Source organism: Vicugna pacos, chromosome 19 (assembly GCF_048564905.1).
Source record: "Vicugna pacos chromosome 19, VicPac4, whole genome shotgun sequence".
NCBI lineage: Eukaryota > Metazoa > Chordata > Mammalia > Artiodactyla > Camelidae > Vicugna > Vicugna pacos.
Window position 1 is genome coordinate 21,440,614 of NC_133005.1, and position 26,893 is coordinate 21,467,506.

General features: G+C 53.0%; 1 protein-coding gene across 5 annotated transcripts in view; it reads right to left on the bottom strand.

Annotated features, from left to right (window-relative positions):
* Positions 1 to 7,937: 7,937 nt before the first annotated feature.
* EBF4 (EBF family member 4) overlaps positions 7,938 to 26,893 on the bottom strand; it is a 50,259-nt gene continuing 31,303 nt past the window's right edge. The window contains exons 8-18 of one of the 5 annotated variants that reach the window (XR_012061661.1): positions 17,029 to 17,110; positions 16,143 to 16,260; positions 15,910 to 16,043; positions 15,691 to 15,817; positions 13,996 to 14,084; positions 13,801 to 13,866; positions 13,523 to 13,700; positions 13,246 to 13,434; positions 10,314 to 10,395; positions 8,995 to 9,070; positions 7,938 to 8,754 (exon numbers count right to left, since the gene is read on the bottom strand). Coding sequence is in view for 3 of the 5 variants with exons in the window: in XM_072943926.1 (XP_072800027.1) it covers positions 9,000 to 9,070; positions 10,314 to 10,511; positions 13,246 to 13,434; positions 13,523 to 13,700; positions 13,801 to 13,866; positions 13,996 to 14,084; positions 15,691 to 15,817; positions 15,910 to 16,043; positions 16,143 to 16,260; positions 17,029 to 17,110 (1,252 nt within the window). In the remaining 2 variants the exon portion in view is untranslated. Of the gene's footprint in view, positions 8,755 to 8,994; positions 9,071 to 10,312; positions 10,512 to 10,747; positions 10,801 to 13,245; positions 13,435 to 13,522; positions 13,701 to 13,800; positions 13,867 to 13,995; positions 14,085 to 15,690; positions 15,818 to 15,909; positions 16,044 to 16,142; positions 16,261 to 17,028; positions 17,111 to 26,893 lie in introns of those variants that run through there. The other 4 variants (XM_072943926.1, XR_012061662.1, XM_072943928.1 and 1 more) reach the window with 4 other exon arrangements.

Here is a 26,893-nt window from a genome sequence, read left to right on the forward strand (position 1 = left end):
GTCTGTTTTTGGAATTTTTAGTCTATTGCATTAGTACCCATGTCTTCTTTTACTAATACCACACTGTCTGGATTACTGTAGCTTTATGATACATCTTAAAAAAAATCAAGTCCACAGACTCAAAATTTAATGTCAAACTATGGCTTACCAAACACTGCGTCTAGGAAGGATTGCAGGAGCACATCCAATATAGTGACCCAATTCCTCAGGCTTCTTGGAACTTGGAAGTTACAGATGTTCTTTTAATCACAACTTTATAAGAAACACAAATATATGGAGTTAGGTTACTAATTCAATTTCAAACAAGGTCTTTTTCAGCAGTTGGAGACTTTAAGACCTGAGTGAGGAGTGAACATTCTTCAGCTATTTTTTTCAAGTGCTTTTCAGTCCTACCTTCTTCCTCCTTTCCTTCTGGGGCTCCGGTGACATTAACTGATGTTAGCTCTTTTGTCATAGCTCCACAGGTCTCTGAGGGGCTTCTTGTTTATCTTTTCAGTCTGTTTGCTTTCTGTTCAGATTTGGTCCTTTCCATTACTTTGTCCTCTGTCCACTAATGCTCTCCTCCCGCGTCCCCCGTTCTGTTGTTGAGCCCATCCACGGAGCTCGTTGTTTCAAGTTATTGTAATTTTCAATGATAATATTTCAATTTGTCTCTTTTCTTCATGTGCTTTATTTCTTCACAGGTATTTTCTATTTCTTTGCAATTTTTAATTTAAGTGTATTTGTAATCATTTGCAGAAGCATTTTTATCATGATTGTTTTATCTTTGTCAGAGAAGTCTACTATCCCTGCCATCTTGATGTGGCATCTGTGGGTGGTCTTTTCCTGTTCATTTTACGATCTTCCTGTTCTTGGTTCAATGAATGGTTTTGTTTGAAACGTGGACATTTTTGCACTGTGCTATGAGACTCTAGATCTTATTTAAATTTTATGTTTTAACTGGCTTCTTCTGCTACCCGTCTGCCAGGGCAAGGCGGGGGGCTGCCAGGTGGAGGTAGAAAGTCTAAGTTTCTCACTTGACCATTGTTGATACCTGGGGGGCAGTGTTCCTTTTCACTGATGGGCAGAGGTGGGAGGTCTGGCTCCAAGTGTGATCTCCACTGACACCATGGGTTGGAGATAGCCTTCTGACCTCTGGACCATGGTTAAAGTCCTAATTCTCCATTAGGCTTCCTGTGACACCATCCCAGCAGGGAGGGTGAGAGGCCCTTTGTCACTGCTGAGTGGGGTGGAGCCTGGGCGCTTCACACAGTTTTCCCTGAGGAGCTTGTGAGAACATGAGAGTGGGGCTGTGGGGAGGCCTCATACCCGGCCAGTGGGGATGAAAATTTTGGCCCTTTACTTGGTCTTCTCTGACACAATGCTGGTGAGGGTGTTGGGGTACCTCCTTGCAGCCTGGGCAGGGTGGAAACCGATGCTCCCCATTGGGTGTTTGCTGGTGTGTGTGTAGGTGGGGCTACAGTTTCTTCTCAGGGCTTTGGCTGGAATAGAAACATTTTTGTCTAAAATTTTCTTTCTTACCAGTTTGCTCCTTTCTTGGTCTCTTGACTAGAGAGACAGCAGGATTTTGTTGGGGCTTTTGATGTTCTTTGTACCCATTGGCATTTCTGAGTTTGCCAGCTTCATTTCCGAACCTGGGATACATGAGGTGAAAAGAAAACCCACAGAACTCACCGTAGTGTCTTTCCTGAGATACTGAGGTCCCCAGATAATCTGCCTCCTTGTCTGCACCGTTCGGAGACCTTTTACAATTTGTTTCATGTATGTCCAGGGTTTTAAGTTGTACTCAGCAGAAAGGAGAGGGGAAGGTATATCTAGTCCATCTCCTCCCATGTGGGGGTCTCTCCTGCTCTTTTGCTTGTTTTGTTTGTTTTTGGTGCATAAAGCACTTTCCACACATCTTTCATTTTTGCCTAAGGCTCCCTCTAGCTGGCTTTCCTGGGGAGTGAGTGCCCCCTTCCCAGGCTCCTGCTGTGGAGCCCACTGCTGTCTTTACCTTCGGGGCGCTGTCCTGCATCCCTTTGGACTTCCCTCCTCCTCTCTTTTCTCATTTCTGTGATCTTCCCCCAGCAGATCAGTAGTGTCTACATCGCCCACGGGAGAACTGAGCGCGCTATCCAGCAGCTCAGAGGGAGAACAGAGCAGGCTCAGTAGTCTTTGTTTTGTTTGAGGAATTGGCTCTTCTGTGTAAGAAGGGAGGACCTGAGGAAAACAGGAGGTGATGCCAAGGTGACACCTTGGAAAGAGACTAGATGGACAGCAAGACTGCCATCTCTCCTTTCCTAGGGGACCAGCTGATGGTCCCCTGACTTGGGAGGTAGAGGACAAGGGAAATGGGGCCCGAATTGGGAGGGGGACAAGGACAGGCACAAGAGGGTGGGTCAGCTTTTGGAGACATCTGTGGCAACGAATAGGGAGCTTCACATCAGCAGAGCCGACGTAGACCCCACCCTTCGCCCTCCCAATGAGGGACCACCACTGAGTCAGCTGCCCCACTGGCTATGTGTCCACCTCTGGTACAGAGCTCCGCACAGCTTCAGCTGATCTCCCTGGTAGACCCCTGTCCTTTGTTTGTCAGCAGCTCAGGACACTGCTTATAACCCTTGCTTGAAACAGAAGGTGGGGTCCTTACCACCCAAATAGCCCTGGTGCCGTGAAGAAAGGCCTGGCCCTTGCTCGTGGAAACACTAGATAGATGGGTGGAGTGGAGGCCCTTAGTGTCTCACCAGATCCTCCTCGCCCACACTGCACCCATCCCCTAACTCTGGGAATGTTCACTGCTACCCTGCCCTCAAGGATTGCTCTTGGCCAAGGGGGAGCTGCTGGACCAGGGGTTCCATGCTCTCCCCCGCTCTGGCAGCCTGCAGCCGATGACTGACTGGCACGGGGTATTAGAGCCATCTCCTTGCCACAAAGAGGGTCCAACTGTCATGCCCTTCATGCTCCAGGGCTCCCTGTGGCGTGATGTTAGACTCCACTGACACCACAATTCTTACTCAGCTCTTCCCGCTGCCCTAGTCTGTCCCCCTCGGCCCTCTTCTTCCAGGGAGCACTTTCACGTGCACCCGACCACCACTCCAGGCTCTGCTTCCAGGGAACCCGCCTGAGGGAATGGCTGATGGCAAGTGCTGCATAAGCTATGGATCTAATGGCAATGTTACCTCCTTATCCTGGACTGAGATGAGGGAAGGAGAGGCCTTGCTGCTGTCCTTCATCTTGTCCTGGCAGCCCCCATCCACATACACACACAGGCACACACACACACACGCACGCACGCACGCACGTGCGCACAGCTCCCTGCAACCCCTCATCGCCCACCTGCTGCTACTGAGCTGCTCCCCCGAAGGAAGCGGATTTGGAAGAATTCTGTCAACCTGAAAGCTTGATTATAGGTTTTTGGTTTTTAGGTGAGACCAAGAGAGGGGATGCCCCCACCTCACTCAAAAAAGGGCAGAGAGATGCCTGGTAGCCTCTTGGTACCTGCCTCTTGGTACCTGCTTCTGGCCTGGCCTGACCTGATCCTGGGGACCCTTGATGGCTCCACGTTGCAGAACCGGCAGAGGCTCCTCTGACAGGCTGGCTGAGCAGCCCCTGGACCACATTCCACTGGCAGCCACAGTTTGTCTTGGGAGGTGGCCCTCTAGGCCCCGCTCCAGGAAGGGCTGGGGAACAGCCCAGACAAACCCGCTTTCACCACAGAAGCCAAAGCTGGCTCTGCTTGAATCAGTGCCAGCCCCAAAGTGGCCAGAGCCTCCTCCACCCACCTGAAGGTGGACTCAGGCCCTGAGCTAGCGGGTGGATGTGCGGAGAAGGGTTAGGCTCCCGGGTGAGCGCGGCTCCGAGAGAGGCGACAGGGACAGGGAAAGGGACCCAGGCCAGAGGGCTTTCCTGCCCTCCCCTCCACCCCGAGGCAGGCCTTCAGGAACTGGACTCACTGGACGGCTGCCCACTACAGCATGGCCCTTGGCCTTGGTGCCAAATGGACAGACAAATGGCCCCTAACAACACGGCCATGGGGAGGAATCCACACCGTGCCTGGGAGCCCTGGCAGCCCAGCCCGAGGGGCCCTCTGCACAGCCAAGTGTGCCTCAGGAGCAGCGTTCACTCCCAGGCTGGCAGGGAACAGGAAGGAAAGACTCTGGAGAATCAGGAGGCCAGGATGCTGGGCGCCAGGGAACAACAGACCTGCTCCTGGACGGTGTTTTCCTTCCCCTTTTAAACACTTGGCTCTTTCTCTCTCAAGGAATAAAGCAGTCAAAAAGAGTGTGCAAAAACGGTCCTGTTTCTGATATTGCCCTGCTGAGAAGCCTCTTCTCCATCTTTAGAGTCACGAAGCTCCTTCCATTCTGTCTCCAGTGGAGGGGGGTGTCTGTGTACTCAGAAGGCCCCCCCTTCCCCTTGGCAATCCCTGCAGCTCTAAACCCAGAACCTGCCCCCACCCCATCTCCCTGGCAAGGCGCTCGGGGAGGAGAGGCTTGGACACCTTCCCCTTTGGGAAGTGAGTGGAGGCAGCGGTTCCTCCACTCGTGCCTTTCTGGAACTCCAAAAGCAGAGACCCAGAGCTGAGAGTTCAGCTGAGGAGAGACAGGCTAGGTAGAATGACTTAGTGAGGGATTGATTTGTTTTTTTTCTTGTGTTTTTCCCTCCCCCAGTCCCAAAGGTAGCAAAAAGTAACATGACAGTGAAGTACTGAAGTGGTCTGCAGGTCTCTGCATTTTGTTTCCCAGAAACCTAGCTTCTTGAAGAGAAGTGGGGAGTGAGGGCCAATGGGTGTCTTCTAGGAGAAGAGTACAAAGAAAGAAAAGAGAAAGAAATAGAGAGAGAGAGACAGAGAGAGAGAGAGAGAAAGAGAGAGAGAGAATGGAGCCACATGTTAACAAATGGTATACCCAGGGTAAAGGATATATGTGCGTTTACTGTTAAACATACAATTAGACAGCTAATGCAATAGTTTAACATTAGACATACAATGAATGCAATTCAGCACATTAACAAAATAATGGAGAAAGTATGATTTTCTCAACGTATGCACACAGAAGCATTTCATAAAATGTGGCTTCTATTCATAATTCATTAATTTTTTTAAAAGAAAATTAGGAATAGGGTATCTCTGAAACCGAACATGATACTTAATGTTAAAAGTTAACTTAAAAAAAAAAAGGTTTACTTTCTAAGATCAGGATTGTCCATTAACACTACTTCTATTCAACACTGTGTTGATTCCTTGTGCATGGTGTGCGGTAGAGGTCAAGTTTAATTTTTCTGTAGGAATATCCAGTTGGCCCAATGCCATTTATTGAGAAGACCATCCTTTCCCCAGTATATGGCAGTTTCCATCTTTCTAGGAGATTTTTCTTTTTGGAAGAATCTAAGGGTCACGCCAATATGGGCAGGGCTGGAAAGACAGAGGATGCTTTGTAGAACAGTCAGCAGTAGGGCTGGTCAGCGCGGCTGCGTGCTTCCCCTGAGTCAGTGACCTATCCCCAGGGGGTTCTGTCTGAGCCAGGTGCAGCCCCAGAAGATATTCGAGGACGCAGAGCACGGCAGCCTGCTTCTGCTGGGAAACACATGTAGGAGGGAAGCAGAGGTTCTCCTGGGGTTGCTCTCTCTTAGTGGGCAAGCAACCAAGCCTCTGACCCCCATCTCACTCCCATCCCCATTGGCTCTGAAGCAAAAAAGCCTGGGGTGGGGGTTGATGCTGAGAGGGTCCCTTTGTCACCTGGCATCTTGGTACCTCAATTGGAAACAGTCTGGGCAGACTTTCTGTCACCTGGTCCCAGGAGAGGTGGGACCTGCAGATAATGAAAAATTTATGCCCGTCTTCAACTTACTTTAACTAGGAGAAACCACTTTCTCTCCCACAGGCTGACTGCCAGGGGCCACCTCCAGTGCAGACACTGCTGTGCTCCATCCAGACCCCTCATCTTTACCTCTTCAGTGTACACCTGTCTGGCTCTGCCAGCACCGCATCTCTTTGCCTGAGAACTTTCTCCAGCTTCTGGGACCTGTTTTACCACCCATGAGGCCAACTGCAAGCGCAGGAAGGCAGTGCTCCCCTCCCACTGCCCCAGAAGCCTCTGACCACCAGGATCAATAACCTAGATCCTTTGCCCCTTGGGTGGGAAAAATCTGAGGTGTGTTCTATACTTTCTTCCAGAGTTCTCCAGCAGGGAACTTGTCTCAGGTTGTGCTTCTAGGGGAACCAAAACTAAGATGTAGAAAAAGGGTAGCTCAGTGGTAGAGCGTGTGCTCAGCATGCACAAAGTCCTGGGTTCAATTGCCAGTATCTCTGTTACATAAATAAACAAATAAATCTAAATACCTCCCCACCTCCTCCCCCAAAAAAGACATGGGAAAGAACACCGTATTAGTCAGCCTGGGCTGCCAGAACAATATACCATACACGAGGCAGCTTGAACAAAAGAAATTTATTTTCTCATGGTTCTGGAAGCTAGAAGTCCCAGATCGTGGTGTGTGCTGGTTTGATTCCTGATGAGGACACTTGTCCCGACCGTTTGATGGCCGCCTTCCTGCTGTGTCCTCACACGGTGGAGAGAGATCTCTGGAGTCGTTTCCTCTTCGTACAAAGACACCAGTTCTATCAGATTAGGGCCCCCCTCTTATGACCTTATTTAACCTTAATCACCTCCTTGAAGGCTTGATCTCCAGTTATAGCCACAAAGTGGGTGGGGTTAGGCGCTACGTATGAATTTTGGGAGGACATGATTCAGTCCATAGTAAATACCATAATTGATTAGTGCTGCCTGCTGTGGGTGAGGGAGTGGGCAGTGCTGACTCAAATGGTGGCTTGAGCATAGTCGTGAGATCTTTGAAGACAAATATCACAACTTATTTATGCCAATCACAGCACCTGACCCATTCCAGGAACCAGAATGTGACCACCATCCAGTAATAACCTGCATCTGGCACAGATGAGAGCCCTGCTGGTACTCAGGCTGCGAGGGCCCAGAAAAGTGGAAACTGCCTGGGGCCTAAATGGAGCAGGGCATGGCTGGCAGGCCCCAGGGTTCTGCAACACGGGCTGAAAGCAGGAACTGAGGGGAGGCCAGGCAAGTACTGAGAAGAAGGCAGGATGACCCAATACTACCCCTGTCATGGGTCCAGGTGAGATGAATCTCAGGGATTGGCTAGAACACAAGAGAAGAAAGCAGAGGCCTCTAAAGGACCAGATCAGCCCATCTGCCTTGGCAAGTGTGTGTCCAGAGGGCTGCAGAGCATGGGCTCATGGGTCAGAAGGACAGGGTTTCCAGAGCCAAGGAGTACTATCAGAAGGGGAGAGAAGAAAGCCTGAGGCCTGGCTAGACACTGGGCTCCCTAGACAGTGCATCCAAAAAGTGGCTTCCAGCGTCAGACAGCTAGAACTTTGGGGTCTAGGGAACATGTCTCAGGGGGACAACTGGGATTCATCCTGGGAGGTGGGTAAGTGAGCCTGGGAATCTTGCCTCTTTACCACCTCTCCTCCCAGACTCTGAGACAGGAGAGCCAGGAAGTGCCTAGACCTGGAGAGGATGGAGGACGGTTGGGGTGTCACCCAATTAGGCAACCCTAGGAGCCAAAAGCTGCCCTGCCCAGCCCGGGTGAGGCCCTGCAGCCTCCAAGTGGGAAGGATTTCACTTCTGAGCCTCTGTACATCTGGGTAGAATTGTTTGCTCTGTTCTGGTTCCCAGCAGTGTCTTTCCGACAACCCCCACTTTGGTCCTGGCCTGGGTCCTCAGTGTCCAGAATGTGCTTCCAGCCAGAGCTCTCAAGGCTGAGCCTGTGTCCTGGGTCCTCAGGCCTGCTAACACCCAAGAGCAGATATGGGGCAGGGAATACTTGCTGAAATGTGGAGCTGTTGAAAAAGCCCAGGGTACAAGAAAGCTGCCCAGAGGCGTGGTTTAGAGTTGCAGAACTGCTGAGAAAAGCAGACCCATGCCAAGGAAACAGACGAGAGAGGCTGGGTGGCCACCTGCATCTGGGTTTATTTTCTCCAACCTCAGCAGAGCAGAATATGAGGCCGGGGGCGGTTGGCCCATTCCATGGTTCTATGGGGCCAGCCAGATCATCTGTGCAGGGCCAGAGTCCACAAGACATCCCTTGGGAGCAAGGTCCACAATCCAGGGAGCCTGGCACCTCCTCTTCTGTACCCTCTACACCCAAAGCCCCCACTGGGAATCATGAGGTGGTGAACATCAGTGCTCAGGCCTCAAAGGGAGTGGGGCAGCCACGGGGTCAGGTGGCCATCAGAAACTCCACGGGAGCCTAGGCAGGCCTCTGGAGGCTGCTGGGCACCATCCCTGGCCCTGGAGAGTACTTGGGATGCTGGGATGGTTGAGATGGGTGGACGCAAGCAGGACCTTCCCAGGCCTCCTCTCCCTGAGCTCTTTCCCACAGTCCCCATCCCATGGTCCTGTCACCTGATGCCCTTGGTCTGTACGAGGTCCATCTCTTCCAGAGGAACCAACCCAGTGAGTGAGGCCTGGCATTCCAGCACCTCCTCGGAATGCTCTCCTGCCAAGAGCATCAGCACAGTGCTGGGGCTTCCGACCAGCCCCAAGAAAGGGAGGTGAGAGAAGCCTGTGGGCCCGGGGGGGCCCTTGAGCACAGGGAGGAAGGCATCTCCCTGTTCAGGCCTGGGGGTTGAGGCTTGCCCACAACCCTGGCCCTGCATCAGTCTGTGCTGCCATCCAGGGAGTGGGTGTGAATCCTGGAGGAACCTCTGGTCCAGGTTCAGTGGGGGCAAAACCTGCAGACCTGGTGGGGAGAGGGAGAGATGAAGGTCCTGGAGGAAGGCTGGCTGCAAGGGGACAGGAAGCGGCTTCTCCCCGCTTGTTCAGCCTGGGCCACTGGGGTGGGCTGGGCAGCCCCGACAACTGGCTAGATAGGCCCTGGAGAGGGAGACCTGGACCCCAACTCCCCATCCCTGCTGAAGTCTTTTGGAGAGAAAGCCCACCCAGGGCCAGAGGAGGAGGCAAGACCCAGCCAGAGACCTACCATAATTAGGAGTATGCCAGGCCTTGAAGCCCCCGAGCTGGAGAGTGGAACTTGTCAGAATCTTCAAAAGTCTGGTCTGCAGGAACCAAAGAGGAGAGCAGTAAGCCACGTGTAGCCTGGGGACCTTATCGCTTGTGCCCCTCTTGACTGGGGGCAGCATGCAGGGCATACAGCACTTTTTGAGGGCAGAGCTATCAAGGGTCTTGAAGGTAGTCAGCCACCCCCAGCTCCAGCCTGGGGTCAGCGCTGCAGACAGTTGGGTGAGGTGTGTCCCCCAGACCTCTTAGGAGGTGCAGCCTCAAGCCCTTCCCCCAGCTTCCTCAATCGAGATGACTCTGGGCTCTTCTTCCCAGCCCTGTCTCCTTCCGAGGGCCTGTCTCAAGGGGAAGAAGCAAGTGGCCGTGTATCAGGACAGAAAAGGAAAGAGGTCGGCCTCCAGGAGTGACACCTAATGTAGCAGCAAGTCTGCCTCCCGCATCTCCACAAAATGCTTCACTTCCATCACCCTTGGCTCTGCCTAATCTCCTCCCCATGGTTCACTGCAGGAGAAATGGCCCTGTGTCCTCTCTATCCCCTGCATTTTAAGCTCCAGATATACTTATGTTAAGAAAAAATATCCACAACTTGGAAACAAAGCCAAATATGACTGTGTACCACTTAAAAGCATCGTAGAGCATCATACTAGCCCACGCTAAGTCAAGTTATTCTATGGGATGTTACTCTTTTTGATTTGCCACATAGACCCTTGGTTAGAACCCAGGCTTTGTTAAGTTGGATGTTGACTTGGAGGAGACTGATAAATGGCAAAGAACAATTATTTCAGTAATGGGCTATGGGAGAGGTGACCTGGTCTTAACTCTCTATCTGTAAAATGAGGAAGGTGAAGCTGGGCTAAACCCTATCTAGGGTCAGTCCCCTTCCATCTAGTGACTGACCCAGTCTCTCTCAGCAGTGTTATGCTACCCTCTGGGGCACACAGGGAGGCACAGGTCAAAGGCATGCAGCCCATGGTGGGGTTCCTCCAGCTCTGAGTGTTGGGTCTTTGCTCTGGGCTCAACTGGATGGGAGTGAGACCGTGGGATGGTTTCTGGACCTTTTCCATCTGGTATTTGAGTCTCCTTCCCCCTGGTCAAGTGGTCACTTGATAGCAACCAGAGTGGGACCACTCCTAGCTATGAGGCCCAGGGGGGTGGGGTCCAGAAAGACTTCCTCAGAGAGAACTGGTCAACCAGCATGAAACTCGAGTAAGATGTAGATGGAGTGGCCCCTCAAGCCCAGCTGTCCTGCCAGGTCCCAGCTGGGCTACACAGAGTACTCACCCGGAAGCCCCTCTCCGTGGGCTCTGGGGCAGGCCTGGGATGGGGAGCTGGGTGGGCGCAGCACGGGGGCGAAAGCACTTCTCTGTTTAACGGCGGAGATCATGTTGACAGGTGAGAAGGAGAAGACGCTGGTGGTGGGTGCAGCCGCAGGGAGGGACATGGAGGAGGCAGCGGCCAGCGGAGGGCTAGAGGGCATGACTCCGGGGCGGGGCGGGGAGGGGCAGGTGCAGCAGGGAAGGTGGTGGGAGACACAACAGGGAGACAGCACCAGAGTGAGCAGCTTGGTTGTGGCCCTGGCATGAGCAGTGGGCCCTGTGTGGGCTGCTGACCAGGGCTCAGAGCTCACTGGGAGCTGTGAGGCTCCTGGGGAGACCAGTATTGCATCAAGGCTAGAGGCAGGCTTGGAGCCTCTGGGGTCGTGGGCTAGCACTTGCCTTTTTAGGGGTTCTGGAGACCCTTTTTCAGGGCTGGAGATGAGAAGGCCAGACTAGGTAAAAAAAAAAAAAAAAAAGCAAAACCAGAACATCCAACAAAACCAAATACTGGGAGGTGCCCACAAAGATGAGGGATGAGCCAGAGATGGAACGGATTAGGATTCCTGCTGAAAACCACAGGGATTCTGAGATGCTAAGAAACATTGATGGGCCCTGGGATATCAAGGTTAGAGTCAAAGGTCAGGGTTCATAGCAGGGCTGGGGCAAGTGGTCGGGGATGAAGTTTGGGGGTGCCCATAGACCCCTGTTATACAACCCCTCTGTCCAGGATCACAGCTCACACAAGAACCCTAACTCCCTCCACAAACATGTTCCCCTTACCAATTACATTCCCCCCAACCCCTGACACTTTGTTCTCTTCCGGCTTAAGACAGGTCCTTGTCATCTTCAGCCCTGGTCCTGGAGACCTGCTGTATCTCTCTCTTCCAGCCGGTCAATTTTAAAGAAAGGTACAGAGATCCTCTTCTTTAACCCCTACCCTCTGGGGGCTGTGGTTTGCTCTCCTGGGAATAGTCAGGGAGCCTCCTGCACACAGCCTCTGCCTGCCCCTCCTTCTTGCAGCCTCCTCCTCCAGGGCTCCTGCACAGGGCATCTCTGAATCTCCCTTTCCACATCCTCTTCTGAATCCAATTCCCTGCCTTTCTCTTTTAAAGACCAATAAGACTGTGATTTGAGTGTTGTCCAAGCAGCTGGCAATGGGGTGAGGGTGGGGGCTTCCTGAAAGAAATCAGTAACCTGAGAAAGCTGCTTTTGGCTTCAGAACACACCTCCATGGGCCCCTCGTTGGTACAGTGATGCCTTAAACAGCTGCCTCTATTTCAAAAGAATTCAGCCCTGTGGATCATCATCACCTTTAAGCAATGCTCACTGCTAGCTGGTGAGGGCTATGGAGCTCCGTGGAAGGCTTGAGACAAATGCCAGAAAATGTACTATATCTCTCAAGGCCCAGCACTTACAGCTGCATTGAGCAGCTTGGGTAGTACTGGAAGTTGCGGGTCAGTCCAGGGCTGCTGGTGGCTGAAGCAGAAGACTGAGCAGACAGCCTCTGCCAGGGACAGTTCTGGATGTCATTCCAGACATGTCCTGGCAAACTCAGTGAGAATGATGCCCATTGGCGCTTTGTTACAAAGTGCCGTGTGCAAGGGGAGTGGATGGGGACTGGATAGGACAATGCCACCAGATGGGACTGCCCACTGGGGTCAGTCCTGTGTGTCCCCAGCTGATGCTGGAGTGGGACTTAAGCAGCTATAGAATCCTTAATCTTCAGGCTGAATGTGGGAAAACCCCAGGTGGTTGGATTTGCCCACTGGGGCAGTGTGTTCCTCCACTGCTGATTGCACTGTGGGTGTGGTGGAGAAGTGGGGCTAGTGTTCCAAATTCCACCAGCTTCAAGTCTGGGGGGCACCCTGAGAGAGGTGGTATGAGTACTGTCCAGAACTGAAGGGAAGGGGGGAGACGTGGAGCCTGGCCTGAGCAAAGGGGAGACAGGCATCTTGGTGGGGACACTAGAAGACACTCAAAGTTGAGCCCAGGCCAGAGGGACAGAGACAGGCTAACGGCCAAAAAAAAGCAGTACCCAGGATGCAGGTCATGGCAAGGAAGGCTAGACAGGTGGCCAGCTATGTTGGTCTTATAGCAAACATAAGACGGGGGACAGGTCCCCACCCCAAGAAGCCAGACATAAGACGGTTAGTGCCCACAGTCAGTGTTGGGATATGAAGTCACACACTCTTTCTGAATGGTGTCTGGGCCCTTTATGTGCAGTTGGCACTTTCAGGTCTGAGACCAACCCTAGGCAACAGGTGATACTGATCCCATTTTACATAGAGGAAACGGAAGTAAAGTAACTTGCTGAGTGTCAGACAGCTCCTGATTTGGACAAACTCTGAATTCAGGTATCTGATTACACCGAATTCGCTCTCTCTGCCCAGTCAGATGGCTGGGAGCACATCCTCCCTCCTCCGATCCTTGCCTGGATCCCTGCCTGCCGTTCAGACTGAAGCTCCTGGGGGGCGTGGGGCCAGGTGGAAACCTACTTTTCTTTGGTCCTGAGTTCCCTCAGGCTTCCGGCAGGGGGCACCAGCCTCCTCCAGAAGTCCTGGTATAAGACGGAAAGGTGGCAGTCCACTAAGTTTAAGCCGGATGTCCCCCTGTTAAAGCCCGTTTCAGGAGGAGGGGAGGGCTAGAAGCGATGTGTACACCTGGGGTCAGCAAAGAGAGCTAAAGGTGCAAGAAATGCCCAGGTCCCAAGGTTGAGGCAGAGAGAGGTCGCACACAGGTAGGACTGCCCTTGCCTCCAAGGGCAAGGCCAGGGTTGAAGCTCATGGGACAGGTGCCAGGAGCTCCCCCAACCTCCCTGGGCAAGGAGGGGCCCGGGCTGAGCCCCATTCTGCTCCCTAGGGCCCAGTCCCTCCCTCCCCAGGGCAGGGGACACTCACTGGCAAAGGGTGAGGTGGCCGTGGAGCCATTGAGGAAGCTGGGGGACCCGGGCACGCCGAGGCCGGCCACACCCGGCGCCCCGTAGCCGCCGAGGCCGGCCCCGAGGCCGCCGCCGTAGCTGCTCTGCTGCGAGCCCGGGCTGGGCGCGAACCCGCGGGGGGACGCGCTGCCGCAGCTGCGCGCATAGCCTGCGAGAGAGCGGCCGTCAGGGGCGCGGCGCGGGCTGGGAAGGGGCGGTCTGGGGGCGGCGGGGGCGGCTGAGAGGGCGGGACGCACCGGGCTCTGGCCCCGGCGTGGCGTCCCCGACGGCGATGGCCAGCGGGCTGCTGAAGGCGTTGATGCCCACGACGGCGGGGTGCGGGTGGCCGGGGGCCAGGGGTCCGAGCGGCGCGGGCGCGCGGGGGGCGCTGTACAGAGCCTCGGCCACGTCCGCCGCGCGCTTCAGGAGGAGCTCCTGCGAAGACAAGAGCGGGTACGGCCGGGGCAGCAGCGGGCGCCCGGAGAGGGGCAGCCCTGGGCCCGGCGGCGCGGGGAGGCGGGCAGAGGCGCCATACCTGGTTGCTGCCGGGCACTCCGTACAGGGCCTCCGCCAAGTCGGCCGCCCGCTTCAGCAGCACTTCCTGGGGGCAGGGGAGGAGACAGAGGGACGGAGGGGTGGCTCCTGCGGGTGGCGGAGGAGCCAGGAGCCACCTCCTCCCCCTCGACCACCGGACCCCCTCATCCCTACCCCGCCGCGCCCCTCTGAGTACCTTGGGCAGCCTCTCCGGGTCTCCGGGGTGTCTGGGGATGACTTTCTGTAGCCTCTGGAATCCGTAGTCAATGGTGGGCTCATTCAGGGCTGGGGAGAGGGGCGGCGTTTGGAGGACGCCGCTCCCGGCCCGCCCACGCAGAGCCAAGCCCGACAGCCACCGATCCAGGAGCCTAGCTGCAGACCCCTTCCCCCAAGTCCAGCCCAGGCCTCCTGGAAAACTTCAGGCACACGGGTCAGCGAGGTTCGGAAAGGCTTCCTTTCTTGCTCATTCATTCAACAAATGTTTACTGAGCCAGGCCATGTGCCAGCTGCTTGTCATCAACACATATACACTGTACCATCCCATTTGTGATTGGAAAAAAGGCAACTGTGTATATGTTAGCTTCACTAATACTAGGACTGGAGAGTTTTCTGTCTGCATTTGGTCTTATCAGGAGTAAAGTATGTAGGGTGTGTGTGTGTACACACACACACACACACACACACACACACATATACATGTATATAAGTATGTATGCATGTGTGTGTATACATATATATAAAAAGAAAAAACCCCAACCATCTTCATTTATCACAGCTCACGCGGCCTCTCAGCAGCACCTGACCATTAGAGGTATGCCTGTGCCCCAGGGAAGGGGCTGACCCGCTTCCAGGGCTCTGGGGAGGGTGCAGCAGCCCAGGCTCTGGGAGTCCCCAACCTCTCCTCCTCCAGTAGCCTAGCCTGGACCTATCTCACCGGCCTCAAAATACTACCTGCGTTCTCTGCCTCCAACTTGAGATGTAATGAATTTCTTTTCTTTTCCCCTCAGACATAAGGCACTGATTCCTGAGTCTTCCTACTTGCCATTCTTTCTCCATCTCGACCTCCTTATTCGAATACCTCTGTGGTTCCAGCTTAGCAGTTTAGCCCACACTCTCTCCTGGAGGTTTTCTCTGACAGCCAGCTCCTCCACCGTGTAACTTCCACCCACCCCATGCTGTGTTCACTCCCCCACTCCATACTGGAGCTCCTCGACAGTAAGTAGAATCACTAATGAGTGTCCAGTGCCCCGCAAAGAGCTTGGTGAATTTCTGCTGGGTAGGGTGGGAGAATGGGGAGAAGTGCCGGAGGCTGGAGGTAGAGAGGATACTGGCCAGTGGTCCCAGCCGGGATCGGGGATTACACCCTATCTTCAGGGAGTGGCTTTCACTCCTGTCTTGTGTTAACTTCTCGACTGGCTTCGTGCAAGGTAAGTGTGTGTGTGTTCGTGTGCATGCAGAGTGAAGCCTAGGGTGACTTGGAGGAACCAAGAGCCCCGGGAAGATTCGGGGAGCAGCGAGCTATATGGGGACATCTTTGAAATAAACATCCCGGCGGAGATATTCTTGACACCGGGGAGCAGAAGATGGAGTGGGCGGGGTCGTTCTGGCGAGAAAGACCGAGGCGGAGAGAATGTCCAGGCAGGGAGGGGTGGGGGTGGGGGGCGCTCTCGCCCAGGAGGGGACTGAGGCGATGGAGGCCAGGGAGGGAAACATAAAAGTGCAGGGAAAGAAGTGGGGGAGAGGAGGCGTCGTAGGGCGTGGGAAGAGCCCAGCAGGGGCTTAAGGGGCGTGGCCATGGTAGATCCTCACTAACCCAGCCACCGCCAGGGCTAGTGTGCCTGGCGTTCCTTCCCGCAACCCTGGGCCTCCCTTGCCCCGCCCGACTCCTTACCTGTGTAGACAAAGCGGCCAGGGGCTCCCTTGCAAAATTGCTTGGATTTGTAGGACAGGGTCACCTCCACTACCCCGGGGATGTGCCGCGGGGGCGTCTGTACCCGTATGGCGTGGGGCGTGATGAGCTGCGAGGGGAGAGGGGAGGCCTGCAGGTTCCAACCCGGCGAGGGGAGGGCCCAGCCCCAGGCCCGGAGGGAGACTGGCGGGAGTGGCCCACCTCACTCCACACGAGCACGTTCCCAAACACGACCTGCAACCCGTCGAAGAAGTTGTCGCCGATGACAATGACGGTGGCGCCGCCCGTGGTCCAGCCCTCCCCGGGGCTGATGGCCTTGATGCAGGGGGTGGCAGCTGGGAGGCATGAGAGGAGCCAGGTCAGGGGCCCGCACCAAGGTGGGGATTGGGGCTGGCTGGGCCCGTGGCAGCCAGGGCTGGGCCGGGGGTCCTGACCTTCGGAGGGGTCCAGGCGGCGCGCCCTGCGGCCATGCTTGGAGTTGTTGTGCACAAACATGTTGTCGGACACGGCCAGCACGTGTCCGTCCACGCTCACCGTCGTGGACACCACCACCTGTGGGGAGAGCCGAGGCCAGCCTGGCTGGGGCTCCAGGGAATGGACTGCTATGGGGCACTGGCAACTCGAAGCTGGTGTCTGGATGCTGGAATTCAGGGCTACCAGCTTGGGAAAGAGCTTCAGCCCCTGAGGGGCTGAGCTGGTGGAAGGGGGACCAGCTGAGTCAGGTGACATACCTGGATGCACAATCTCTGGCTGCCCAGGGGAACTGATCCCTAGGAGCTAGAAAAATCAAAAGCCCTGAAAAAAAATCTCTGACTCCTGGGGCTGAGCAACTACAGTTTTTGTACCCATATGCACCTCAGGCTGTGTCCCTGGGGCTCCAAGGCAGGAATGGGTCTTAGGCAAGAGGAGGTGAAAGTTTTGATTCCAGGGCTGGCAGCGTTAGCCTGAGAAGCCATCAGCAGGAGCCTGCCCAGCCTTGGGAGCAAATTGGGGCTATCTCCTTCTCCCCCCTACCCTTCACTGGGAGGGGTGTGCAGGTTGGGGATGCGCTAAGGGCAGCTGCTCTCTGCTTCATGCTATGCAAATTAGCTGGGTCGTTAATCATGTAAAAATGTCACAATTAGCATCTCCTTAAGTGGGACTCTAATGAAGCCTCCCTTGGCAGCCAGCATAAGTTGAGACGGAGCTGCCCCACCCCCAGCAGACACTAGGCCCCCAGCCACTGGTCTGAGCAGAGATCTGCCCCTGGGGCCTTTTCTAGGGTGGCAGGGCCACAGCTTCTCCCCCAATCAGGAAGGAGCAGATTTTCAGGGGACCCACCTGGAAGCGGCGCATGTCTCGGGGATTCCCCGCATTCTTTAGGCAGTTCTGGTTGCATTTGAGGAAGAACTTCAGGAAGAACCTGCAACAGGAGTCAGTGGACTCAAGGGTCTGGGGGTTCTGGAAACAGATGAAGATCCAATAGCTTCCTGCCATGCCCCCACCCAGCAGGGTGGCTCGCCCTCTCACACGCAGGCCCGTACCCTATGTTCCCACCATAAGCTGCATACATACAGGGTACCTGTTACACATGCAGTAGACCTGTCCCAGCGAAGACTTCACTAGCTAGAACACCCCTCCACCACCAACAGTGCATACATCACACGGTGCTTAACTGTCTCGCAAAGTATATACTCATCACATCTACACAAAGTACATTCATCCTTAAGAATATGTCCCTTATATATACTATATATACCTAGTGCTCATTAGACCCAGTACACAATGTATACTCCATTATGTGGTAGCTGGTCACACTGTAAACTTATCCCACACCATATATATTTGTCATAGAAAAAGCCCACACATATAGAGCATCCATATCACATGGCATCTCCTTCCCCCAAAGTATACCCATCAGCCACAAGCTGTATATGCGTCATAAACAGTAGCTCCATTACATATACCCTGTTTTTGCCTTATATGCGACTCCTCACAAGATACAGCCATCACAGCATAGACCCACGACTCAGGGTCCAACCGTGTAGAAGCATATACGATATGTGCTCCACATGCAGCCTATACTCGTAACACACGTGGAACACAAATTGCACAGAGTCTATACCTTCGTGCGCAGTATATGCCCATCCTACACAGTACATGCACAGAAAGACCATGAGGATGTACATTAATACACCATTTTATGCTGTATATAATTATCTGAAATACAGTCATTGCAAATATTGTACCGTCATCACATCCTCCTTCACCAGCACATCCCCCCAACAAATCTTGCTCACACATAGCAGACCCCCTGCCCCAGCACATCTCCCCCAAACAGATCTCCCTCACGTACACTCTATATCCATTATACGCACAGCAAAACCTAACCACATGGAGCACCATATACACATGGGGTACCTGTCAGACACACGCACAGATACAGTGAACATCTTCTTTCTCACATCCAGTAATTAGAGAAAAGCCCACTGTATGCAGTGATGTGACTGCTTTTTAGACAAACACATGTGAACTTGATCCTCCAGTCCTTCCAGGCAGTTGACTGGTCCTGCCACCCCCCAGTGATGTAACCGCGGATAATACTCTGGTTTTGTACTCTTAGTTAACTCAAGATACTATCAATAATCTGCCTTTGCGCCTATAGGACTCTGTGAGTATCTGGGGAGATGCCCTTTACACACTGTAGTGTGCAGGGCTAAATTCTATGGGGGTCCAGGCACCTGGCACAGCCTCCTGGGCACCTTTATGAGCTCCTCCAGGCAGCTTCCTCCATTCACCAACTGCCATCCATAATGAACACCAAATTTATGTCCATTTTACTTATTGGAGTTGCCTCCAAACTCTACAAACATGAAACCAGAGTACAATCTGTGTCAGGCTCTGAAAGCTTAGTCCCAAAAGAGGAGGTGCCCAAATGCAGAGAGGGGTGGGCACCACCCCTGGACAGAGGTGTCCCCTGGGGGCCACCCCTTGTTGGGAGTTGGCAGCAGTCGCTTTCCAGGAGATGTATCTCCCCTCGGTCCTACCTCTCATCCTCATCCCCTGTCAGGTTCCTCCACACAGTGGGTACCCTTCTGGGAGCCCTTTCAGTTCTCTCTCCATAGAGACATTACATCAGCATGCACTTCCATCCACGGTGGACACCGCCCAAAGAATACTTTCATGTAGTTGGGAGCTTCCATACATCCCCGCTGAGCATTCTCAGGTGCTCGTAAGACTCCAAACAGCAGATACACGTGTAGACACCTTATCCACCCCTCCAGGATGTCCTGCAGTGCAGACAGCTTATATGCCCCCAAACAGTAGTCACCACAGTGTAGATGCCCTGTATACCTCAGTAGATCGCCCCAAGGTACAGATACCTCAGATATTCCCAAATGGTACACTTGCCCAGTGTGGACACTCCGGTGACTCCCTGTGTCCCTGTAAGACACCCTGTGGTGTAGATACCCCTATGCCTACAGCAGTCACCACATGCATGTCCCACATTTACATGACGTGGAGTATAGACACCCCTGGTGGTGCACACCATTTCATTTAAATCCCACATGCGTGTGCTGATTCCCTTACAAAGTGCTAGAAGGAAGAGGGCAAAACATAGGACTCAGTCCCTGTCCTGAAGGGGATTAATGCGAACCCTTGGATATCACCAATGATGCAACAAGCACGGGAGTGTCCCAAAAAGGACGTACACTTCCCTTACGTCCACACACGTGCCCACTGCACCCAACCCACTCCCAAACCTGCAGAACTGTGGGATGGGGCTGGACATGAGAGCTTTCCAGTCCCCGACTCACTGTGTGGCCTGCGGTAAATGCCTTCACATCTCTGGGGTCCTTCCTCATCCATGGAGCAGGGGAGTAGTAATTGATGGTTGCTGAGGGGCCTTCCAGTCCTGCCTCTGGGACAGCCTTCGTTTTCAGCCTCCCAAGGCCTCAGGCTGCTGTTTCTTGCAGGGTCCTGGATCCCTGGGGGAGCCATCTCATCTGCCCCTCCCACAGCTCTTGCCTGGCAGGTGTCCCAGCCTCTCCCCTCCCAGTACAGTTTGCATGTGTCCTTTGAGTCCACACCAATTCCCACTCCCTGTCTGGCCAAACTCTTCTGGCCTTTCTAGGCTTTGGAGACCACCCCTCCCTGAGAACCCCAGAGCCCTGCCTCCATCTATGCGGGTCTGTCCGGCGACATCCCAGTTTCTGAGTCTGGCTGGCATTATCTGCACAGTGGCATTGAGTAAACAGCAGCCACACAGGCCTGGGCCCTCTTGGGTGGTATGAGGGTCAGTTCCCCTTTTTCTTTCCCTCGGAGCCCCTAGCTCAGCGGTGCACACTGTCGGCACCCTCGGTGGTGGAGCAGCTGAAACTCTCATCCACTACCAGCTGCTAGTCGGTGAGGCTGCCCCCAGCCAGCACACGCCCAGTCAGGGGCCAAGCTGATGCCAACACTGCAGAGAGCCTGTGGCCCCACCACCAGCTTCAGGGTTGTTAAACGAAATTATCTACAACTTGAAAATAAGGCAAAAAGATGACTGTGGGATCTTTCAAAGTCATCCTGGAACAGTGGTTTTCAAAGGGTGGTGCCCAGACCAGCAGCAGCAGCAGCACCTTTTGGAACTTGACAGAAATGCAGACTCTCAGGCCCCGCCCCCTAGACCCCCTGACTCAGAAACTCTGGGGGTGGGGCTCAGCCATCTGCGTTTTCATAAGCCCTGCAGGTAATTCTGATGCACCCTAAGGTTCGTGAACCACTGCTTTAGAGACGAAGGATCCAGTAAGGCAGCCACTAGCCCCACGCGGCACTGGGCACTTGCGATATGGTTAGTCTGAATTGCAGTGTACCGTAAACGCACAGTACGCATTGGTTTTCAGACACTTAGGAAAAATGAATGTAAAAATATCTCATCAGTAATTTTTTGGTATTGATTACATGCCAAAATAATATTGGGGGTATCTAGGGTTAAATAAAATATACAATCACAATTAATTTTACCAGTTTCTTTTTGTTTTATAAAATGAGGCTACTAAAAAACTTTAAGTGACAAATGCATATTGGCTTGCATTATATTTATATTGGACTATGCTGTTCCAGAGTATTATGTTAACAAAGCCACCTAATAATTAGCTGATTCTCTTGGGGAAAAAACTCATATGTGCTATTAACTGGAGTGAGACTCTGTAAAGTTAGGTGCTAATTTGCAGAAAACTGATAAGATGCAAATGATTTTTGTTGGGAGAAGTAAATAATTTCTGTTCGGTAGAGAAATGAACCCTAAGGTTTATAATTTTACTATCCTATGGACATTAACTGGCTTTGTGTCTAATTTGGCATTCTTATTCAGGTGTTTTTCACATATCCTGTTTTCTCTCCCTCCCTCCCTCCGCCCTCAATTCCCTCCATATATATAATGTTTATGTCAGTTTCTTTTAGCCTTCTTGGAACCAGCTTTGCCATCCTGCTGGTTCCTTCATTAATAAGCTACAGAAAACTTCAACACATGCTCAGTAACAATTTGAATGAGATTTATATTTCTAACATTTTGAAGATTATGCTTCAACAAGGGTAACTAGCACTCAAAAGGTCCTCTCCTCCAAGGCTAGTCTCAGAAATTCTGCATCACGGGGCCTGGAGTTGGACCACTTCCGCTCTGGTCTAGGAGAACCGAAAGTAGTGCCCCGACTTCTCCCTCCTCCCAACAGTGCCTGGCTACCCTCAGCTTCGGGAAGGGGGCTCTGGGCCCCTCTTTTCCTACCACTGGGAGACAGACACACCCATCCACACTCCTGGAGGCTGGAGGGAGGGGTGGGAGGATAACGTGGGGACAGTCCAGGAGACTTCTCCATAGGCTGGCATCATGGGGTGACATTTTGTCCCACACTGAGGGGTGGAGGACAATGCAGAGCAGTTTGGGAAGGATAAGAATGGAGTTAGGGAAAAGGAAAGAGGGGCAGCAGATCTTCCAAACCACATCTGTGCAGAGGTAGATGTGGGGGCTGGGAAATGGGGAGGCTCAGGGAACCCAGTGGGAGGGGGAGATGTAGGGGGACACCCTACAGGGACCTAAGGCAAGAAAAAATGTGCATGTTGTTGAGGGGCTGTGAAATCCTGCTTGTAGCCATGGAAGCACCTCCACTCCCCAAGCCTGGATGAGGGGTGTTTCCGAGCGTCACCCCTCCTCCCCCTGCCCTATGGGCTGGAGAAAGCCTGGGAAGCCCCTTTTCCCTGGCTGGGGAAGCAAGATGAGGCCAAGCCAGCAGTGCTGGTTGACAAGAGGGTGAGGGTGAGGGTGAGCATTTTACATATCCCCTGCCCTGGGGCAAGGACCTGTGCCCAGTGCCAACACTATTGTGGCCACGAGGCTCTCTAGGAGCACAGATTCCTCATTTGGACCTCAGTGAAAGGTCAAGTGCTAGGAGCTGCTATTAGAATTACTAGAAGAAACCACCGTAAATGCAAGCATGAGTTACAAATAAAAGGCAAAATGATGGAAAAAAAATTTTTAAGTGATCCAGAACTAATCTATCGAGCATTTAGCAAGTGCTTGGAATTCTGCAGAGCCTACCACATGCATTATCTGGTTTAATCCTCTCATAATCCTGAGGTGGTGGGTAGGTCTGCAATCATTCCCACTCTACAGATGAGAAAACCAAGGGTCAGCAAGGATAAGCTACAAAGTCACAGTAAACGCCAAAGTCATGGTACAAACCCGGGACTTTATGAACCACAGACACTGACAAGAGTCATGGAAAAGTCCCTCCAAGTGGAGTTCTCAGAGTCCAACCCTACCTCAGCCACAAGGCTGCCCCTGCAGGACTGTGCAGCAAGCTTTCCTTCAAAAGCAGCCCTGAGAGGCACGCAAGCTATGCAGGTCCCAGGTTAGCCACTTCATGGGGATTTCCTCAAGGTTACAAATGCATCAGGGGGGCACAGGAGAGACTCAGGTCCCCTTGCCCCTAGTTTTGGGCCTTTGGCTATTGTGACAGCTGCTCTCAGTCTGAGAAGATTTTCAGGATTCAAGATCAGGACTTTCAGATGAGCCAAGAGTTGATCATTGTTGAAGTTCAGCGAAGGACAGATGTAGTTCATTATTCCATTCTGCCCATATGTTCAACATTCTCCATAATAAAAGTTTAATAAAAGACCAGATGAAGGGCTGTGAACAGTGGTCATCCAGCTAATAAAGCATTTAAAAGGAGGTAGTTACGCATTAGGACCCTGACGCCTAGGGTGGACCTGAAAGGGCAGTTCACCGAACACCTACTTTGCCACATCCTGAACGTAGTCTAGCCCTCTAATCGTTTCTATAAATGCTTTTCATTCCTCCCTGTAAACACAACTCAAGATGAAATTAAAATGAACCTTCCTTGTCAGTGGAATAGTCCCTACCAAAGAAGCAAATGCTGGATTGAATATGACTCAAGTGCAAACATTTGACCTATACATAACTTCTCAGATGTGATGCCACTGCATAAGGAAAGCTCCCCTCGCACGTGGCGTTACTCTAGAGACAATCGAAAAGGAAAATATGGAGGTGATGGATGTGAGCCCACTGTTAAGCTCTGGGTTCTCAGCAGGTGGGGAGGAGAGCGGCATGGAGCTGCTCTTTGGAAGGCTGGGTCCAGGTATCATGGGGACTGGTGCCTGGCTGGATCCCCTCAGTGCGCAGCTGCTGGGTGTGCTGGCTGTAAAGGACTCACAGTTGCTCCCACTTCGGGAGAATTGCCCTCAGCCAGAAGCATATGCTCCTCACCAGCAGCCCACAGCCGAAGAAAGACTGACGTCACAAGGAGAACCAACTCTTAGCGCTATTCACACTCAGCACTCCCCAAGGAGCAGGCTGATGCTAGATTTCAGCTGAGACTATCTCCTCGCTAAGCTCCTTCTCCTGCCCGGTCCTGCCTCCGACTCCTTTTCTCCCCAGAGCTCTCCTCCCATAAATCACTTTCACAAGACTCCCCATCTCCAGCTCTGCTTCTAGGAATCTCATCCTAAGAAATCAAGGTATAGAACTTTTCTACCAGCCTTTCCCTCACTACATCCCTGTGAGATACTTACTGAGAGCTGAAATTATGTCTGCACTTACAAAGAGAAAGCTGTTAAGACCTGAAAAAGCTGGACTGAGCCCAACGGCGCCTGAAGCTACAGGACTGTCAGGAGCAAGGGTATCTAGGTTATAAAGCTGTCTGATAGAACTTTTCCAAAAATGATATCCACTAACCATACTGAGCACTTGAAATGGGGCTAGTGTGACTGAGAAACTAAATTTTCAATATTAAAAATTAAATAGTCACATGAGGCTCTTGGCTACCATATCAGACAAAGTGCAGACCTAGAAGGAGGAAGTGATGCAAAAGATACATGGGTTGGGACAGGTGTTCAAAACAAGTGTCCTGTGAAGGCTTGGGAGAGAAAACAGATTGAGAGCAAAGGGTAGAGTAAAGCTAGACATTTATTTCCAGTGCCAAGTTGGCACTGAAGCCTGGGATGGGGAAATGGGAGAGGGGGCTCTCCACTCATTTTCACCCCAAAGACCTGGCCTTTGGGCTCATGAGCCTCTGAAAATGGAACATCTGGGGCAAGGTCCGTGCTCTCCGCAGTTTTCGGCTCTCTGCTGCTCCCTGCTCCCTGCTCCCAGCTCAAGGACAGAGGAGGATGCAAACTGCTGGACCCCTCATTCCCTCATTCCCTCAATACAACCATTAAAAAAGATGTATTAAGCACCTTCCATGTGACAAGCAGTGGAATCTAGAGGTGAACAAGATCTTAAGGAACTTACAATCCAGCAGGAAAGAGAGAAACTCGAAGTACAGCCAGAAGATAGAATGGTGGGCCCGGCAGGATAACTTGCCAAGTGCAATCTGCAGCAGCCACTCTGCCTGGGAGGGGTGGAAGGGTTCCTAGAAGTTGCATGTGATCATGGGCATTTGGGGTCTTGGAGGACCCAGGGCATTTTTCCTCACAGAGAAGTAAGAGGCAGGGGCCCTCCATGCAAAGGGAATAACAGTCCTGCCAAGGGTAGATGGCATGCTTGGTGCCCAGCGGTGCCTGACAAGACCGAGGAGGACAGCTATGCACCAGAGCCTCAGGGAGTGGGCACCAAATCATGCAGGATTTGGATCCTGTGGGTGATGGAGACTCAGCAGAGGGTCCCTTATTGGCTGTGTCATTTTGAAGAGTCAGTTTGCTTCCAGGGAAAGTTAGGCACCAAAGGGCCTAGGCCAGAGAAAGGCGAATGAGGAGGCTGGTGTGATAGTCCAAGCCTAAATGGGGGTGGCCCCAGTGGCGGTGGCACCCCAGTGGTGGTGGCCCATGCTACTTCCTGGTCGTGGCCTGGGGCCACAGCCAAGGCTGAGCATCCCCAGGGCCATAGCCACCTGCCAGGCTTGGACCTGGCCTCCCCACCATGATCCCCATGTGGGGCAGAGGTGGCTGCAGTGCAGATGGGCTGGGGGACTATAAATAGCTGGGGCGCATACATTAGCATGCCAATGCACCCACACCCCATCCTCTATGCTAATGGCCCACCATGCGCCTGAACACCTTCTGTTCCCCTGCATGCATTTGCATGCACAATTAGCATAATCTTGTATAATTAATGAACAGCGTCAATTTTAGCTCCTAAGTAATTTGATTAACATGTTGATAGGGCACTTACTAGGCTCTCCAAACCTCGGGGCTGGGCATGGGGCCTGAGGAGAGCGGGAGAGGAGGTGGAGAGACAGCTAAGGGGCCCCCAGCTGCCCATGAGTGGTGGTGACTCCACTTTCTCCTAATGGGGCCTGAGGGGAGGGGAAGGGGGACGAAGAGGATGCTGATGGGAGGCCCTGGGCACCCCATGTGGTGCTTCAGGGACAGGTTGGAGTGTGGGTCACCTGAGCATGAAGCCTCTTTGTCCCTGTGTGGACACACAAATACACACACATCCCCTACATGTTTCCTCAGCCCTGGGCAGTTCCTCTGAATGCAGAATATTGGATTCCAGGGGAAGAACAGAAGAGGATGTGGGATTGAGGAAAAATAGGAGGGCTGGGGGACTGGGGAATGGATGGGCAGATGGAAGTCACAGGGAAGGCTGGTGTGCTTGTGAGTGATTTGGGGATGTAAAGGGGAAGGTGAGGGTCCGGAGACTGAAGGAAGAAGAAGTTGTGTGTTCCTCTGGCCTTGGGTGGGTGAGTCAGCCTCTGAAGCCAGAGGCCCCGGCACTCCCTAGTTGTAAGTCACGTGAGGAAGAGGTGGGAGTTGGCAAGGCTTGGCACCTTCCACAATGCGCCAAGAGACCCAAGGCAGAGAGAACAGACAGAAGGCTGAGTGTTGTTCCCAAACTACTCAGAGAAGGACCCATTCCCAGCTCAGACCCCGCAGGGCTCTGGCAGAGGCTCACACTCCTCTCCTGCTCATCCAACTGTGGTCAGAGTCAGGAAGCCCTTCCTTGGCTCCAACTGAACTTCCTTGCTGCTGTCTAGGCTCAGCTGTACTTACTCTCGAAGGTGATCATTTGAGGTGAGGGTGGGTGGAGGGTGAAATAATACTGCAGCAAGCACTATGCTGGCCCTGCATAAATGCATCTTACCTAACTTTATAGCATCCCAGACAGAGTTAGCTCCATTTTACAAATGAAGAGACTGAAGCTGAGGGAGGTGACACTGTGTTTCAAGTCATATGACGAAGGCAGCGAGACAGTCCGGGTTGGTGTGAGTCCCTCAACACTGAATAGCCCTTTAGGGTAAGAATTTATCATCAAATTGCAGACAGTTCACTCACTAGCCACCTCCCACTCCACCTCTGACAGTCCCCAGGTCTGCTCATGTCTGCACTCCCTCTTTCCTTCAATATCCTTTGGGGACATTGACCACAGCTCCACTCATGCCTCAGCACGGGGGCCACTCTGACTGGGAGCTTGGCCTCAGCTGCCCAGATGTCTTCCCATAAGTCCTTGCTCTGAAGGAAGGGTAACTTGGGGGATCCTCATCCTTGTGACTGGCATCCCAGCCCACAGGATCCCAAGGGCACGTGAGGGAATCTCTCATGAACCCCTTCTGCTTCTCCTTCCCTCAAATGCTCCCCACTCTGAAAGGGGTAGAGTGGGGAAGGAAATGCAGTTCATTCTGCAGGCAAGAGGGAAAACCTCAGTCCCGCTTCAGCACTGACCAAGCAGTGAGGTTCTAGGAACTCAGTTCCCTAAGAGGAATTG